The 15,059-nt window shown below is 60.7% G+C and overlaps 2 protein-coding genes across 2 annotated transcripts; both read left to right on the top strand.

The window, feature by feature from the left end:
* Positions 1–71: 71 nt before the first annotated feature.
* Positions 72–4,444, top strand: RILP (Rab interacting lysosomal protein). Its single transcript, XM_054287481.1, has 8 exons — positions 72–311; positions 946–1,069; positions 1,473–1,594; positions 1,762–1,953; positions 2,545–2,708; positions 2,819–2,941; positions 3,305–3,388; positions 3,656–4,444. Exons 1-8 carry the CDS (start codon positions 72–74, stop codon positions 3,810–3,812), a joined length of 1,206 nt encoding a protein of 401 aa, XP_054143456.1. The 3' UTR covers positions 3,813–4,444.
* A 901-nt stretch (positions 4,445–5,345) lies between these two features.
* On the top strand, positions 5,346–11,463 carry SCARF1 (scavenger receptor class F member 1). Its single transcript, XM_054287475.1, has 11 exons — positions 5,346–5,449; positions 6,146–6,207; positions 6,487–6,588; positions 6,703–7,228; positions 7,669–7,887; positions 7,970–8,098; positions 8,185–8,288; positions 8,473–8,584; positions 8,662–8,786; positions 8,917–9,054; positions 9,352–11,463. Exons 1-11 carry the CDS (start codon positions 5,355–5,357, stop codon positions 10,347–10,349), a joined length of 2,610 nt encoding a protein of 869 aa, XP_054143450.1. The 5' UTR covers positions 5,346–5,354; the 3' UTR covers positions 10,350–11,463.
* Positions 11,464–15,059: the final 3,596 nt, after the last annotated feature.

Genomic DNA, 15,059 nt, shown 5'->3' with positions numbered 1-15,059 from the left:
CGGAGGTCCCGCCTCGGGGGCGGCCCCGGACGGGGCGGGCCGGGCCGGGCCGGGCGGAGCCGCGCGGGGCGATGGCGGAGCCGCTGTGGCGAACGCCGCCGGCCCGGCTGGCCCCGCCGCACGTCTACCGCATGGCGGGGGCGCTGGGCGCCGAGCTGCGCCGCCTCTCCGCCCGCTTCGGGCCCGACGCCGTGGCCGGGCTGGTGCCGCCCGTGGTGCGGCTGCTGGAGCTGCTCGAGGCGCTGGTGGCCCCGCCGGCCGCTGAGGGGGAGGCGCCGGCGGCAGCGCCGGCCGGGCCGCAGGAGGCGGAGGTGAGCGGGGAGCTGGGAGCCGGTGGCGCCGAGCCACGCGTGTCCCCGCTGGAGTGGCCCTGGGGACGGCGCTGAACCGGCTGGTGGCTTTTCCTGGGGAATGGGGCTGACACGGATGTCCCACGTTTTGTGGGACGGCTGTTCCCGTTCCCTGTGGGAACGGCTCCGACCTCGCTGATCCCGTTCCCCGTGGTGATGGCTCTGACCCCGCTGTTCCCTTTTCCCAGGAGATGGCTGTCCCTGCTGTCCCCATACCCTGGGGCAACTCTGATCTCGCTGTCCCTGTCCTTTGGTATGGGTCTGACCCGGCTGTCCCCCATCCCTTGGGATAGCTCTGACCTGTCTGGCCCAGTTGTCTCCCTGGGCTGGCTCTAACCCAGCTGTCCCCCTTTCCGGGGTGGTGGCACTGTCCCCACTATCCCCCACCCCCTGGGACGGCTCTGATCTCGCTATCCCTGTCCTCTGGCATGGGTCTGACCCAGTTGTCCCCCTTTCCGGGGTGATGGCACTGTCCCCACTGCCCCTCATCCCCTGGGCAGCCTCTGACCTGGCTGTCACCGTCCACTGCTCAGCGCTGGCTGTCCTGGCTGTCACTGCCCCAGAGGTGGCTCTGACCTGGTGTCCCCGTCCCCAGGAGCCGGAGCGGAGGCTGTGGGAGGCCGAGCGCCGGGAGCGAGCCCTGCACGGCCGCCTGGCCTGCCTGGAGGAGCAGAACCGGCAGCTCCTGGGGCAGCTTGCCGAGAGCCAGTCCCAGGAAGGTGGGTGTCCCCGTGGGGTTGGGGTCCCCCATGCCACTGAGTGTCCCTGTGGAGCTGCAGGCTGGGTGCAGGGCTGAACCTGTTCTTCTGGAGCCTGGAATGCTGCTCTCCTTTCCCTCACCTTGGAGACCTGTCCTAGCAGGGAGCGCAGGCATTACCTTGTTCTGCAAATCAGGGATCCCAAACCTCCAGAGCACCTCAAAAGCCCCCAGATGGGTGATGGAGGCAGGCACAGGGTTTGGGCTGCTGTGCCAACACAAGGTTTAAAACTCTCAGTTCCCTTCTTTCCACTGTGAGATTACCAGGAACAAGTCAGACTTAGCAGAAGCACTGAGGAACTTGATAGCGTTGTGGGCTTGGGGGAGTCCCAGGGGACTGACTCGTGTCCTGTGTGTGCTCCCAGACAGCACGGCACGGAAGGAGCGGGAGGTGATGCTGCGGCTCAAGGAGGTGGTGGACAGGCAGAGGGATGAGCTCCGTGCCCAGGCCCACGAGATCGTCTGCAAGAGCCGGGACACGGAGGCGGTGAGGGCGGGGAGCTCGGGGGTGTGGTGTGCCAGGGCCCGGGCAGCTGCTTTCATGTCACATCCCCCTCCCCGGGGCTGTCACAGCTGCTGAGCCTGCTGGGCAGGTGGCACTGCTGTCCCTGGGTGGGGACACTGCCTCACCTCTGGCTGCCCTGGGCCCTCCAGCTGCAGGAACAGCTCCAGCGCTTCATGGCCATGAACGAGGAGCTGCGGCACAAGGTGGCCGTGGTGCAGGCCCAGCTCAAGAGCGCTCTGGAGCACAAGTCAGACCTGGAGGCTGCCATGCTGCAGAGCCAGAGGGAAACGAGCAGGAGGAGCAGGACAGCCCTGGAGAGCCGGCAGCAAGAGCCTGGTGAGGTGAGTCTGAGCTGTGACCCCAAACCAGAGCCTGGTGAGGTGAGTCTGAGCTGTGACCCCAAACCAGAGCCTGGTGAGGTGAGTCTGAGCTGTGACCCCACACCAGAGCCTGATGTGGTGAATCTGAGCCTGGTGTGGTGAATCCGAACTGTGACCCCAAACCAGAGCCTGGCATGGTGGGTCTGAGCTGTGTCCCTAAACCAGAGCCTGGTGTGGTGGGTCTGAGCTGTGGCCTTGCTGCTGCTGGCCATCACCAACACTGACCCCACGTTCCCAGCCTTGTGTGGAGCTCTTGGCACACCCAGACGTGGCTATTCAAGGAAACCCCACAGATTAAAAGTGAACAGTGTGGTGGTGTCTGTAATGCCACCAACACCTTCTCTGTAGAAGTGTTATGGGTGGAGCAAGATGAGGTGACGGGAGTTAAAAGTAGATGGGACAGAGGAGGAGGGAGGTTTGCCATGTGTGGTTGCTGGCTGAGATGAGGACATTTTTGAGACTTTCCCATTTTTGCCTGCATGTGCACCCAGCCTTTGGGTGGGGGTTTTGAGGTCTCTGCTTGCCTGCTGACTCTCTTTCCGTGCCCTCCAGGAGGGAGCCCTGTCACCCTCAGAGGAGCCACAGCACCAGGATGGGGACAGGAGCCCTGCTCACTGCTGCTTCTCCAAGGAAGAGCTGCAGCAGATCCTGCAAGAGAGGAATGAGCTCAAGACCAACCTGTTCTTGGTGCAGGAGGAGCTGGCCTATTACCAGAGGTGAGTCCTGTCCCTGCAGCCACCCCTGGCTCAGCAGAGGCTGCTCCCACCACAGCCAGAGCAGAATCTTCCCCAGGTTCTTGCTTAACCAGCTGGCTGCTTTTTACCAGGGAGCTGCTGAACGAGGAGAGAATTCCCAGCTTCTTCCTGGATGCAATGAAGTCAAATATCAAAAAACAGAGGAAAAAAATCAGAGCCAAAATGCTGGGAACGACGGAGGAGTCGGGGAGCAGGTGAGTCTGGCTGGGTGCTGGGATCCTCCCATGCAGGGTGGGGGCTGGCTGCCCTGCTCCAGCATTTCCATGTGCTTGATGCCCTGGGTTGGAGCTTCCCCAAGCCCAGAGCTGCCTCCTCCCTCCAGAGATCAAAGGTTTGATGTCTGCAGTTGATGTGTTGCTTTGGCATAGCTGTGCCACAGGGGCTCGTGTGTCCCTGTCACCAGTCAGGCATGGCCTGGCCAAATGCCACTTGTCCCTGCGTGCATGTGACAAAAGGGAGGCGAGGTGGTGGCACTGGGAGCACTGGACAAGTTCCAGAGTGGCTCCAGCACTCGCTGCTGTGGCTCAGTGCAGGTTTACCCCCATTTCTTTGTGCAGTGATGAAGAGGAGGGCTCCTGGCTCCCAGGTCATGGCACAGACTGTGTGGATGCTCAGCCTCCAGAATCCAAAATTAGGAGCTTGTAAGTTTGCTCCTGTGCTGGTAGGGATGGGAGGCTCTGCCAGTGGAGAGAGGTTTGGGGTTTGGCTGGGACCTGGCAGCTGTGGAGCTTGGATGTGATGGGAACAGAGTCAGCAGGGCTGGCAGGGGTGCTGCCAAAGCAGGGGGTGCTGTTTTAGGGGGATCTGCCTTGTCCTGGGTGCCACACCACCACAGAGGGAGGTTGGGATTCTACATCCTCCCTGGGGAGGTTCTTCTCCCCCATAGCCCTTCTCTGCTCTCTCTGCAGTTTTGGGCTGTGGTACCAGGGCAGCAGCAAAGATCCCCCCACATCCAGCTGCTCTGGAACCTGGGAAATCATTGACTCACTGGACACACAGCTGGAGCCAGAGGGAGAGAGCAAGGCAGGGTCCAGCTGCCCTGACAGAGCCACAGCAGCAGTCTGACCCGGGAGCAGGATCTGTCCTCGCAGCAGAACTTCCTGGATCCTCTTCTTCCAGTGGATTCCAGAGCAGCACAGCAGCCCTGGCACTTCCCTGTGCCACGGCGGTGGCAAAGCCACAGCGTGGGCAGGTTCCTGCAGACCCACTGGGACACTTGGATGTGGGCTGCCAGGCTGGCCTGGGGCAGCTCAGCACCTCTGGGCACCTCTGCCCACCAGCCACCCTTTCACTGTGCCCACAGCTTAGCTAAGAGGGGCCCTCACAGCTGGGCCCCCTCCCCACTGCTCCCTGCTTGCAGCTCAGCATGGTGGGGGGCTGCACCCTCTTCCTTCTCCACACCCCAAAAGGGATCTCCCATCCCCTGGTGGCTCTCTGCAAACCCCTCTGCTCACAGCCCACAGCTGCCCCATGCTGCTCTGTGGGTGTTTTACCTCACCCCTTTGTGTCTGTAGCTCCCCAATCCCTGCAATGTGAAGGTGCAGTTGGAGCGCCCTGGGGTCCCCACAGGGCTGGGAGGGGCTGAGCACACTGCACTGGGTGTCCAGGTGCTCCTGTGGCTGGGAGCCACCAGGATCAGCACCTCCAGGGCCACTCCTGCACTTCTCAGGCGTGGCGTGAATCAGTTTTGTACTGGCACCTCTGGGACCTGGCAGACTGTAACAATCCTTGTATTCATGGGGGCATCAGTCCCCTCAGATCAGGTACTTTCTACCTTTAATTTGGAAATAAATCATTCTTGTTTTTCCTCTGAGGTTCTGCCTGCATCCTCTGCTCTCTGCTTGGGGAGGGCTGGGTGATGCTCCCAGATTTCCCTTACCCTTCTCCTGATGGCTGTGCCCCCTGAGCCCCTTCTGGTGGGGAGGGGGCTCCAGGGGGGTGATCCCACCGTGCTGGGCATGGAGGAGTTAATTCCTGCATGGCCAAGGGGTGCTTCCAGCCCGGAGCCCCCCCGGCTGAGCTGGCCTTGGGTAGGAAAAAGGTGTTTCCTGTGCATCTGCTGACACAAAGCTCCTGGGGACGTGGCGAGGTGGGACAGTGGCCAGCAGCCCTTCAAAGGCCAGCACAGGTCGGGCTGTGTTGCCGTGGGGGACAAGGGGACCCCTCCTCTGAGCCCCTGGCAGTGCCATGGGATGGTTCATGGGGGTTGAGGCAGGGGCTGGCACTGGATATTTGTTTGGGTTGGGGGGACATTGGCTAAAGCAGTTTTGTGGGCGATAGAAGATGTCACAAGGGGAGTGGGGTGGCACAGGTGAGATGTTCAGGCAGGTGCCAGCCCCTGTGTGGCTGTGTTGAGCCCCTGGATGTCCCTTTCCATGGCAGGGTGGCAGCCAGGGCCAGAAATAGCCCGGGCAGCATTCCCTGCTCCCCCTCCCCGCCGCACCCCTGCGCCTGGATCGGGCGCCTCCTCCCGCGTTTCCTCAGGAAGAAACCCAAGGCTGGAGGGAGGAAGAGGCCGCCCCGCGGGTGGGACGGGACAGACGGGACGGAGGGACAGCAGCGTGGGGCTGGGGAGCCACCAGGACGGGGGCCCTGTGCCCTGCTGGGATGGAGAGCGCCCGGCCCATCCTCTGCCTGCAGCTGTGGCTGTGGGTGCAGAGCTCTGCCCAGGAGCTCGACCCTGAGGGCAGGAACGTCTGCAGGTGAGTGCCACGGGGGTCCCCACCTGTGCCACGGGGGTCCCCAGCTGTGCCATCTCCTGGGCACTCTCAGCAGCCTCAGAGGGTCGCTGTCCATCCCTCCTCCCGTGGACAGGGATGTGCAGCCTGGCACGGGGTGGGTGCAGGCTGGGGTGGTGCTGGGGAGTGTAGCTGGGGCATGTCTGGGCATTTGGGGCATCAGATCCCTTCTCCAGGGTTTATTTCTTATTCACCATCGGAGTGCAGGGCAACGGGGCAATACGGGACCCATGGCAAAACTCATTGTGGGGAAATGTCGCTGTAGCAAGCCTCAAAGAGCTTTGGGACTGATGTCCCCCGAATTTATTGCCACTCCCATTGTCTCCCATCATTAGTGATGCCTCTCATGACCTTCACTTCGGTGCCTCATTTGTGCACTGCTGGTGAAGCTTTGAGCCTCTCCCAGGGCAAGGGACACCCGGCCCGGCTCCGTGGGGACATTCCCAGCGCTCCGGGCAGCCCAGCCCATCCCATCCCAGCCGCCCACTCGGGCAGCAGCCTCCTAAATTTCCTTCTATTTTTCTGGTTTCCTTCCGGAGCATTGCCCTGGGGGCCACGCCGCCTTCTCAGCACTGGGGCAAGCATCGCTGTGCCTCGGCCGGGGCCATGGAGCCGCCCTGGCCCCCCGGGCCTGCCTGACACCCCCGGTCTGTCCCGCAGGTTCGCGGCCGGCCCGGAGTGCTGTCCCGGCTGGAGGCAGGAGGGCAGGGCGTGCACGGTCGGTGAGTGATGGATGGGGTGAATCCCAAAGCGTGGTCCCCACGCTCACCCGGGTGGATCATTTGAGTGTTGGGCAAACCCTCAGCTCTCCTTGAGAGAGGTCCTGCTCCGAGGGGAGCCCCAGGTGCTGATGGTGCTGCATCACCAGCAGGGTGATGGGATGGAGCGGGACGCGGGATGGTGCTGTCCCTGGGAATGCTGTCCCTGCAGGAGCTGGGTGGGTGGCAGGTGGGGTATGACCCCTGGCCAGAGAGTGCTGAGTGCCTTTCCTACCCCGACAGCCGTGTGCGAGGGGGAGGACGCCTGCAGAGAGGGCGAGGTGTGCGTGAAACCCGGGCTGTGCCGCTGCCAGCCCGGCTTCTTCGGAGCAGACTGCAGCTCCCGTGAGTGCCCTCCCCGCGCCCAGCCCCTGCCATCCCCCTGTAAATCCAGCTGGATGCTCGGGGGGCTGCCGGGCTTCTTTCTCCCCATCCTGCCCGTGTCCTTTCCCCTGGCAGGCTGTCCCGAGCAGTACTGGGGCCACGACTGCAAGCGGAGCTGCCCGTGCCACCCCAACGGGCGCTGCGACCCCGCCAGCGGGCACTGCACCTGCGACCCCAACCACTGGGGAGGGCTGTGCCAGTTCCCGTGCCAGTGCGGCCCCCACGGCCGCTGCGACCCCCTGAGCGGCGCCTGCCACTGCGAGCCGGGCTGGTGGGCACCCAACTGCAAGAAGCAATGCCCGTGCAACCCCTCCACGTCGCAGTGCGACCCCCTGAGCGGGCTGTGCCGCTGCCAGCCGGGCTGGTGGGGCAGGAGGTGCAGCTTCAAGTGCTCCTGCAATGTGTCGCCCTGCGCGCAGGAGACGGGCAAGTGCGAGTGCCTGCCTGGCTACTGGGGACCGGCGTGCCAGCGGCGCTGCGACTGCGGGCACGGCTCCTGCAGTGCCACCACCGGCCACTGCACCTGCGAGCCCGGCTACCAGGGCAGGAGCTGCCGGGAGCCCTGCCCGGCGGGGAAATACGGCTCTCAGTGCGTGCACAGGTGAGATGGGGGAGCTGCGGGATCCAGCGGGCTGCAGACAGATCGTGGGGGAAGGCACTGCTCCTGTGTCTGTGCCTTTGGCTGGGTAGGGAGACCTGTCCTGGGTTTGAGCATCCCAGGGTGGATGCAGCATCAGCGTTGCCCCGAAAGAAACACCTCGCTAATGTCAGCAGAAAGTGTCACCCTAAAATCTGGTCCTCCTTAATCTCGCTCCCCATGGTGATAAAACAGCACCTCCCAACTCAGAATATTCTGTGATTCTGCTGCCCTCCTCTCCTCTTGCTACCACAGAGCATTAGGCACCACTGTGCATTTCCCCTCGGTCCAAAATGGTGCTCAATGTTTCTGTGGGGTGAAAGCTGCTTTTTGTGGGGTGAAAGCTGCTTTTTAGGGGTACAAAGGTTGGGCATTGTGACCCCAGTGCCTCTCTGCCCACACAGCTGTGGGAGCTGCAAGCGCAGCCAGCCCTGCTCACCCGTGGATGGTTTCTGCCTGGCCTGCCAGCCTGGCTGGAACGGGACCCTCTGCAAGGATCCCTGTGCTCCTGGATTCCATGGGGATGGCTGCCTCCAGCCGTGTCCCCGCTGCCTGCACGGGGAGCCCTGTGACCCCCAGACCGGGTCCTGCCTGCGCTGTGACCCCGGCTGGACGGGACCCAGGTATGCCCAGAGTGAGGGCCCTGGTCCCTGGGGTGTCCCTGCTCTGGGGTGCAGTCACTGATGCTTTGCTCTGTTTTGGCAGCTGCAACATCTCCTGCCCTGTGGGCACCTTTGGTGATGGCTGTCAGTTCCTCTGCCCCGAATGTGTTTCGGGGAGCTGTGACCCTGTGACAGGAGTTTGCATCTGCCAGGCAGGCTACTGGGGAGACAGGTAAGACCAGGAAAATGCTGGGAGTGGGGCTGGGCTGGTGCCTTTCTCTCTCTGGGGGTATTTCCCTCCTTTCCTCTCTTTTCCAGCTGCAACGACACCTGTCCCGAGGGCTATTTTGGAGTGAATTGTTCCTCACCCTGCCAGTGCTCCCGAGGGACCTGTGACCCTGTGCAGGGTGCCTGTGTGCTGAGTAAGATTAACCTCACATTTCTGGGCAGGGGGTGGTCACATCCTCACTGGGGAAGATGCTGGGATGCATGTTAGTGCCTCCTGGCCCCACTGGGAGTTGTCAGCTCCTGCTCTCTCCATGCAGGGCTGTTCTGTAGGTGTCACAGCCACAGGACATGCCACACTCAGCCCATCTCCTCACACAGGTTTGAAGGACCATGGAGCCCTTGCAGCTGCCATCCTTGTCCCTCTCCTGCTGCTGCTGCTCTGTGTCGCCTGTTGCTGCTGTGGTGCTGGCTCAGAAGATGCCAGAGACAGGTATTTTTTCACATTTTTCAGCCTTTGACACAAACCCCCATGTCCTGTGTCCCTTGATGTCCCTCTCTGCTCCGCAGGGCGGCTGTGCCAGACGATGGTGTGCTGGCCAGGATGAAGCACCACGTGCAGGGGGTGCTGGCCAACCTCAGTGCTCTCATGCCCTGCTTTAATCTGGGCACCTCAAAACTTCCCAAAGTCACAGGTGAGCAAGGCAGAGCTGCCCACAGCACTTCCAGAAGTGCTGCACTCTCTGCCTGGGGGGAAGCCTGAAAGCCCTCTCCTCTGAGCACCCTGGGGTGCTCAAGTTCAGCTGGGTGTCTTTTCTTCCCCAGTTTCCCACCACGACATGGAAATCCCCTACAACCCCAGCTTCATCGAGCCCCCATCGTCTGCGTGGGTTTCAGACAGCTCCTTTTCCTCCTTCGACACCGACAACGAGGGACCCGAGTACTCCGTCCCTCCCAGAGAAGGTGACGCCCATGGCTGCTCCTCCTCCTCTCTGCTCACCTCTGGGGTCAATCCTGGCCGTCCCAGGGAGCGGTACTTGGCACAGACAGTGTTTATTTCCTTGTCCTTGTTTTCCTGTCTGCAGGGCTGTGTTTGGCTGCCTGCGATGGGACGTGCCCAGTGGGGCAACCCCATTTCACAACCTCCTCCTTGGGAAACGTTCCCAGGGACAATCCTATTGCATCAGCTCCTGTCCCAGTGTCCCTGATTGAGTCCCCGGGCAGGGTGGCAGCTGTAACACGTGTCACCTTGTCCCACAGGCATCCCGCTGCTGGGCGGGGCTGAGTTGCAGGACGGAGCATCCCCCGCTGCCGAGGCGCTCCCGGACCCGTCCGCCTTCGACTCCGAGGATGTCTCGCAGCCCTTCGCCATCCCCCGCACCTCCAGCATCGCCAAGGCCAAGCGACCCTCTGTGTCCTTCGCCGAGGGGACAAAGTTCGGGGCTGCCGAGACGCCCAGCCCCAGTAGGAAGCCCAAGGCTCCGTGGGGCCCATCCAGGCTGACCCCACCGCCGGGGGATGCTGCGGCCGAGCCGCCCAGCGAGAGCCCGGCCAGCGATTGCTACGAGAACGCCGAGCCCCTTGGCAAGGGGGACGAAAGCCACCGGCCATCGCCCCGGGCCACGCCGGGGGGACGGCGCAGGGTGGTGTCCAGCACCAGGCATGTGGCACAGAGAGTGGAGGCGCTGGAAGCGGCTGCGAGATGCGGCAGCTGGGAGGCCAAGGGGAAGGAGCCCAGTGTCACCACCATCTACATGATGGTGGGAACGGCAGGGCAGGACCCCAAGGCGGAGGGGACTGGCGAGGGACCGGTCCAGGCTGTGCTGAAGCGTCTGGGCAGCTTGCAGAAGGGCAAGTGGGCTGCGAAGGAGGAGCCCAAGGTGAGGAAGAGCATGGAGGCCATCCAGAAACCCCCTCGCCGGGCTCTGGCGCAGCGCAGGGACTCGGAGAACAGCTGCAAGCAGAGGGAGAGTGTGCCGGGGGCTCCTGCCGAACCAGCCCCGGGCAAGCAGCAGCATCCCGCTGCCAAGAGACTGTCCCTCCTCCTCGCATCCCTCTCGTCAAAAAGCACCGGTGCCCAAGACGGGGCCAGCGAAACCGCAGAGAAGGGGAAAAGCCCGGAGTTAGCTGGCAGCCTGGAAAGGAAGGGACAGGCTGCCGCGGAGGAAGAGCCGAAATATGAGAACGTGGCCAGCAGCGGTGCTGATTCGCCCTCCGGCCCCGGCAAGGAGCTGCCGGGCAGCTCCCCGGGCTCCTGAGCCGGCACCGCCCGGGCTGGGGCCGCGGGAGCACCGGGAGCTCCTCCAACCCCGGCCTGGGCAGCCGAGCCCGCTCCGAGCTGGGAACTGGAGGAGCATCGAGCCTTCCTGGTGACCCTCTCTGCTCCGAGCTGGGAACTGGAGGAGCATCGAGCCTTCCTGGTGACCCTCTCTGCTCCGAGCTGGGAACTGGAGGAGCATCGAGCCTTCCTGGTGACCTCCTCTGCTCCGAGCTGGGAACTGGAGAAGCATCGAGCCTTCCTGGTGACCTCCTCTGCTCCGAGCTGGGAACTGGAGAAGCATCGAGCCTTCCTGGTGACCCCCTCAGCTCTGGGGCCACAGCGGGGACAGCCGGTGGGGTTGTGGTGCCTGAGGGCTGTTTTCTGCTCCTCGCTGCCCTACCAGCCCCACTTGTGGCTGCACAGCCCCAGGGGACAGCGATGCTCTGGATGCTGTGGTGGCACCCTCAAACCCCTGTCACCACTGGGCTGCTGAGTGCTCAGCTGGGAAATGCGTGCATAAAATCCACTCTCACCCCATCGGTTTTCACCTTTCCCTGCCCCAATTCCCCTGAGCCTCTTGCTGCAAAGGTGCTTCTCACTGAAAGGGAGTATTTTGTGGAGCTGGACAGAAGAGAGATGATGGGCTGTCACAAGCAGCTTCAGAGAAAATTAATTTTAGCTGCTTATCTCAAAAGGGTATCTGGGTCTGCAGGGGTTTATCTGTGTGGCTCTGGCTTCTGTGGCAGGGCCTGGCCGCCTTTGCTTCCATGTGCAAAAGCTCGTGGCAGGACACAGGGGGTAGTGACAGCCTTTTTAACTCCACACAGTTCCAAGCTGCAGTTGTGCAAACGTGGCAGCTGGGCAGTGACCATCAACCTGTGCACCTGGTGCTGTGCTGATAAGGATGGAAGTTGCCTGGAAAATGGGATTTCCACGGGTGCCCTAAGCTCTTGCCACCTCCCATGCCTCATTCCTGCTGTGAAGGCAGCTGAGATGCTAAAGAGGATTTGCAGAGTGATCTGGTTTTAGATGTATCTAAGTAGTAGAAGGTTTTTGTGTATTTTTTTTTTCTGTTATTTCACTTGGTGTGAAAGCCTTGGAATGAAAATTAAATGCCCTTCAGGAGATGGGTTTCCCAGCCGCCCTTTGAGTCAAAGATATAAACAGGAATATTCTCCAGAGTGTGGAAACTGTCAGCAGCCTCAGGCTTTCCGTTTGGGATTTTTATTTTAGATTTTCTATCTCTGTTGAAATCTGAATTCTCACTCACTGAGCTGAGCTCTGTGCAGAGCCCAAGACTGGAGTGCAGGAGGAATGTGAGTGGGCTGTGAGTGTCCAGAGCCCCTCTGCTGCAGCCTGCACCTCACACATCATGTGCAGAGCTCCACGTGAATCCTTCTGGTCTGGCACTGCTCAGCTGGGCTTCAGGGTTTGGGGTGTTTCAGAAAACACAGTGGGTTTTGCTTTTTCCCTTTTGCTTCCCATGGGTGCTTCTCCACAGCACAAGGCACCAAATCCCCACAGTCTGACGTGGCTGAAGCTTCTAGTTTTGCAACCAGCACAAAGCACCCTTTCCTGCAGTGGAATCATCTGCTGCTGGGATTATAACACCAAATATTCTGGCATCCAAATAAAACTGCTCATCCTGGCAGGACTGGAGCAGCAGCCTGTTCTGCATGGGCTTGCTTTTGTTTTGACACCATTTTATGACAGCAGCAGGGACAGTCCCACATTTGATTTATAAGCAGCCATTTTTTTTCCCTAATGGGATGGATATTTTGAGCCTGTGAGCTGAGCAGTGCTGTGCCAGAAGTGAACACCACGTGAGCCAGTTCACTCTGGGTGCAGCATGTAAATAGCTGACAACAACCTCACAGCCTCAAACCAGTGCCTGGCTTGAGAAAACGCTACTGCTGGGAGAGCCTTCCTTGTCCAAGGAGCCAGGATGTTTCCCCTGCTTGAAGATGGAGCATCTTGGTCGTGTCTGGGCAGTGAAAGGGAAATGAGCTGCAGATTTCCAGCGTGTGGCTGCCCATGCACGCTCCTGCAGCGTGGCTGCGCTGGTGCTGCTTGCTGGGGATGCTTCTGTCGGGTTAGCTCTGGGTGTGGGAGGTCTGCAAGGCAGAGCTGGCTGGGGAATCTCTTCCCGTGCTGGATTTCTGACTTTGCAGAGCTGCTGCAGCGTTTGGAAGGCAGGCAGTGGGAAGGGATCCACGTGCAGGTGCTGTGTGTAAGCAGAGAGGTGTCTGTGTGCTCTGCTGGGGCAGGAGCAGAGGCTGGAGCTGTTCCTGGGGTCTGTCCCATGGTGGTCTGTCCTTGTCATCCTGTCAGCCCTGTCATCTCCTTTCCCAAACTGCCCAAGCCTTTGAGGATCACCACATCATTTAGCCCAACGCCTGTGCCAGAGCAGGAGCTGCCACCTCCCTCCCAGCTAAACTCATTCCTGGCCAGTTTCTAAAAACACGTCTCTGTGTCAGTGCTGTTCTTCGGCCTCACTTTATTTTTTTTCTCCCCATGCTGTTTACTCAATCCCTGGGGTATTTATAGCTGGCCACGGATCACCTGATAGCTTTTCTCCTTCTAGGATAGGAAAACTGAGCCCTCCCTGCTCCTGCTGAGGCAGAGGGTTCCCGTGACCCCAAACAGCCTCGGAACCCTCCTCACGCTCCTCCCCGTCACAGTTTGTGTTTCTTGGACGCAGCAGCCAGGTCTGGGTGCTGAGGTCTCCTGGGTCTCGTGCTGCCTCAGCCTTCTTCTACCTCTGTTAAACACCTGGCACCAATCCAGGCTGCCTTGTTTTCTTTGGGCTTTTTGTTTGTTTGTTTGCATTGGCTTAAATCCACTTTCCAGCTGTTGAAACGTTTGATCCCTCTCCCACCGCCAAGGCCGGGGAGTTTCCTCTTCCCACCCGCCACAGGGATGGAGTGGTGGGGACACGTCCGTCTGTCTGGGGCCCTCTGCTTCCTCTGGGGTGTTTACCTGCCACAAACGCTGTTTTCATCTGCTTTGGATGAGAAAATATCCCCTGTAAAGATTCCAGGGATTTATGGCCACGTCCTCTGAGCCAGGACCTCCCCATTGAGGGAAGGATTTATGGAAGGTCTAGAAATACCTCAGAGGAATGCTCTGCAAAATAATTTAACAGAAAAAAAGGAAGGCAGAGTTGCGGTGAAGTCAGATGTGAAGCTGGCTTGTAATGATATTACTTTATTTCATGAAACTGGGCTGTATCCCCAGCAGTGTGATCAATAGGTTTAGTGAGGGGATTTTCCCCCTTTACTCTGCTCACCTAAGATGACACCTGGAGTATTGTATCCAGCTGTGAGGATTCCAACATAAAAAGGACAGGATGTGTTGGAGCAAGGCTAGAGGAAGACCCAATGATGATCAGAGGCTGGAGCAGCTCTGCTACAGACAGGCTGAGGGAGCTGGGGGGGTTCAGCCTGGAGAAGAGTACAGGGAAACCTTATAGCACTTCCAGTACCTAAAGGGGATCCAAGAGAGCTAGAGAGGGACTTTGGACAAGGGATGGAGTGACAGGACAAGGGAGAATGGCTGACAGGGGGCAGGCTTAGATGGGATATTGAGAAGACATTCTTGGCTGTGAGGCCCTAGCACAGGTTGCCCACAGAATCTGTGGCTGCCCCACCCCTGGAACTGCCCAAGACCAGGTTGGATGGGGCTTGGACCAACCTCATCTGGTGGAAGGTGTCCCTGCCCATGCCAGGGGGTGGAATGAGATGATATTTTAGGTTCCTTCCAACCCAAACCTTTCTGTGACTCTTTGAACGAGCTGTGTCGTTGGCTGGGGTGTCTGAAGGGCTCATTGCCCTGTCCCGCTATGCCGTGAGGGTGGTCAGCCCAGGGCTGGTTTGGCTGGTGTTCCCAAAATACCCTTTTTATGGGGTGGAACAGCTTCTCAGGTCTCTCTCTTGGAGCAGCCCAGGCAGACCTCGCAGGACCGATCCGGTGCCCGTGCCCGCAGCAATGCCGAGGGTGCCGTTCCCCACACGGCTCCCCATGCCCGGCGGGGCTCTCCTCCCTCACAGCAGCCGCTCCGCGGTGCGGCTCCCGCGGCTGCCGCCCGGGGCCGGCGGAGACCGGCGGAGAGCGGCAGCAAAGCCCGCGGGGCGGTCTCGCTGTCCCCGCGCCGGGCCGGGCGGGGGAGCCGCTTCACCTCCCGCCGCCGAGCCCGGGGTTGTCGCTTTGCCCTGGAAGGCGGCGAGTCCGACCACAGTTCGGGTGTGTGTGCGTGTGAGGGTCTGTGTGTGTGAGGGTCTCTGTGTGTGTGAGGGTCTGTCTGTGTGTATGAGGGTCTGTGTGGGAAGGTACTGGGGGTACCTGTACACCGGGAGGGGTCCCGTGGAATATCGAGGCGTACTACAGGAGTACCGGAGGAGAAAAATATCAGGGGATACCTGGGTGTGAGAGGTACTTGGGGGATAACAATGAGTAGTTATCGGGGGTTACCGGGGGGAAGAAATGGGGAGATTACCGGGAGAAGATATCGGGGGGTACTGATGGGAGAGAGCGGGGGGTACCATGAGGATCCCGGGGTAAAATACCGGGGGGGTCCCAGGAGGAGATATCGGGGATCCCGGGACTATCCCGGGGGTCCCGGGCTAAGATCCCGGGGTGATCCCGTGGGGGGATCTCGGGACTATCCCGGGGGTCCCGGGCTAAGATCCGGGTGTGATCCCGTGGGGAT

The sequence above is a fragment of the Melozone crissalis genome, unplaced genomic scaffold (genome assembly GCF_028551555.1).
Source record: "Melozone crissalis strain CALT ecotype California unplaced genomic scaffold, PUWL_Pcris_2 ptg000057l_1, whole genome shotgun sequence".
In the NCBI taxonomy this organism is placed as follows: domain Eukaryota; kingdom Metazoa; phylum Chordata; class Aves; order Passeriformes; family Passerellidae; genus Melozone; species Melozone crissalis.
Note: the sequence above shows the minus strand (reverse complement) of the source record. Positions and strands in the feature narration are given on the sequence as shown.

Bases quoted from the DNA above. Each gene is read 5' to 3' on its own strand.
- RILP (XM_054287481.1), top strand. From the start codon at position 72: ATGGCGGAGCCGCTGTGGCGAACGCCGCCGGCCCGGCTGGCCCCGCCG. The intron at 312-945 runs GTGAGCGGGGAG...CCCCGTCCCCAG, and splicing joins CCGGGCCGCAGGAGGCGGAG to GAGCCGGAGCGGAGGCTGTG. The intron at 1,954-2,544 runs GTGAGTCTGAGC...CGTGCCCTCCAG, and splicing joins GGCAGCAAGAGCCTGGTGAG to GAGGGAGCCCTGTCACCCTC.
- SCARF1 (XM_054287475.1), top strand. From the start codon at position 5,355: ATGGAGAGCGCCCGGCCCATCCTCTGCCTGCAGCTGTGGCTGTGGGTG. The intron at 8,099-8,184 runs GTAAGACCAGGA...TCTCTTTTCCAG, and splicing joins GCAGGCTACTGGGGAGACAG to CTGCAACGACACCTGTCCCG. The intron at 8,787-8,916 runs GTGAGCAAGGCA...TTTCTTCCCCAG, and splicing joins AAAACTTCCCAAAGTCACAG to TTTCCCACCACGACATGGAA.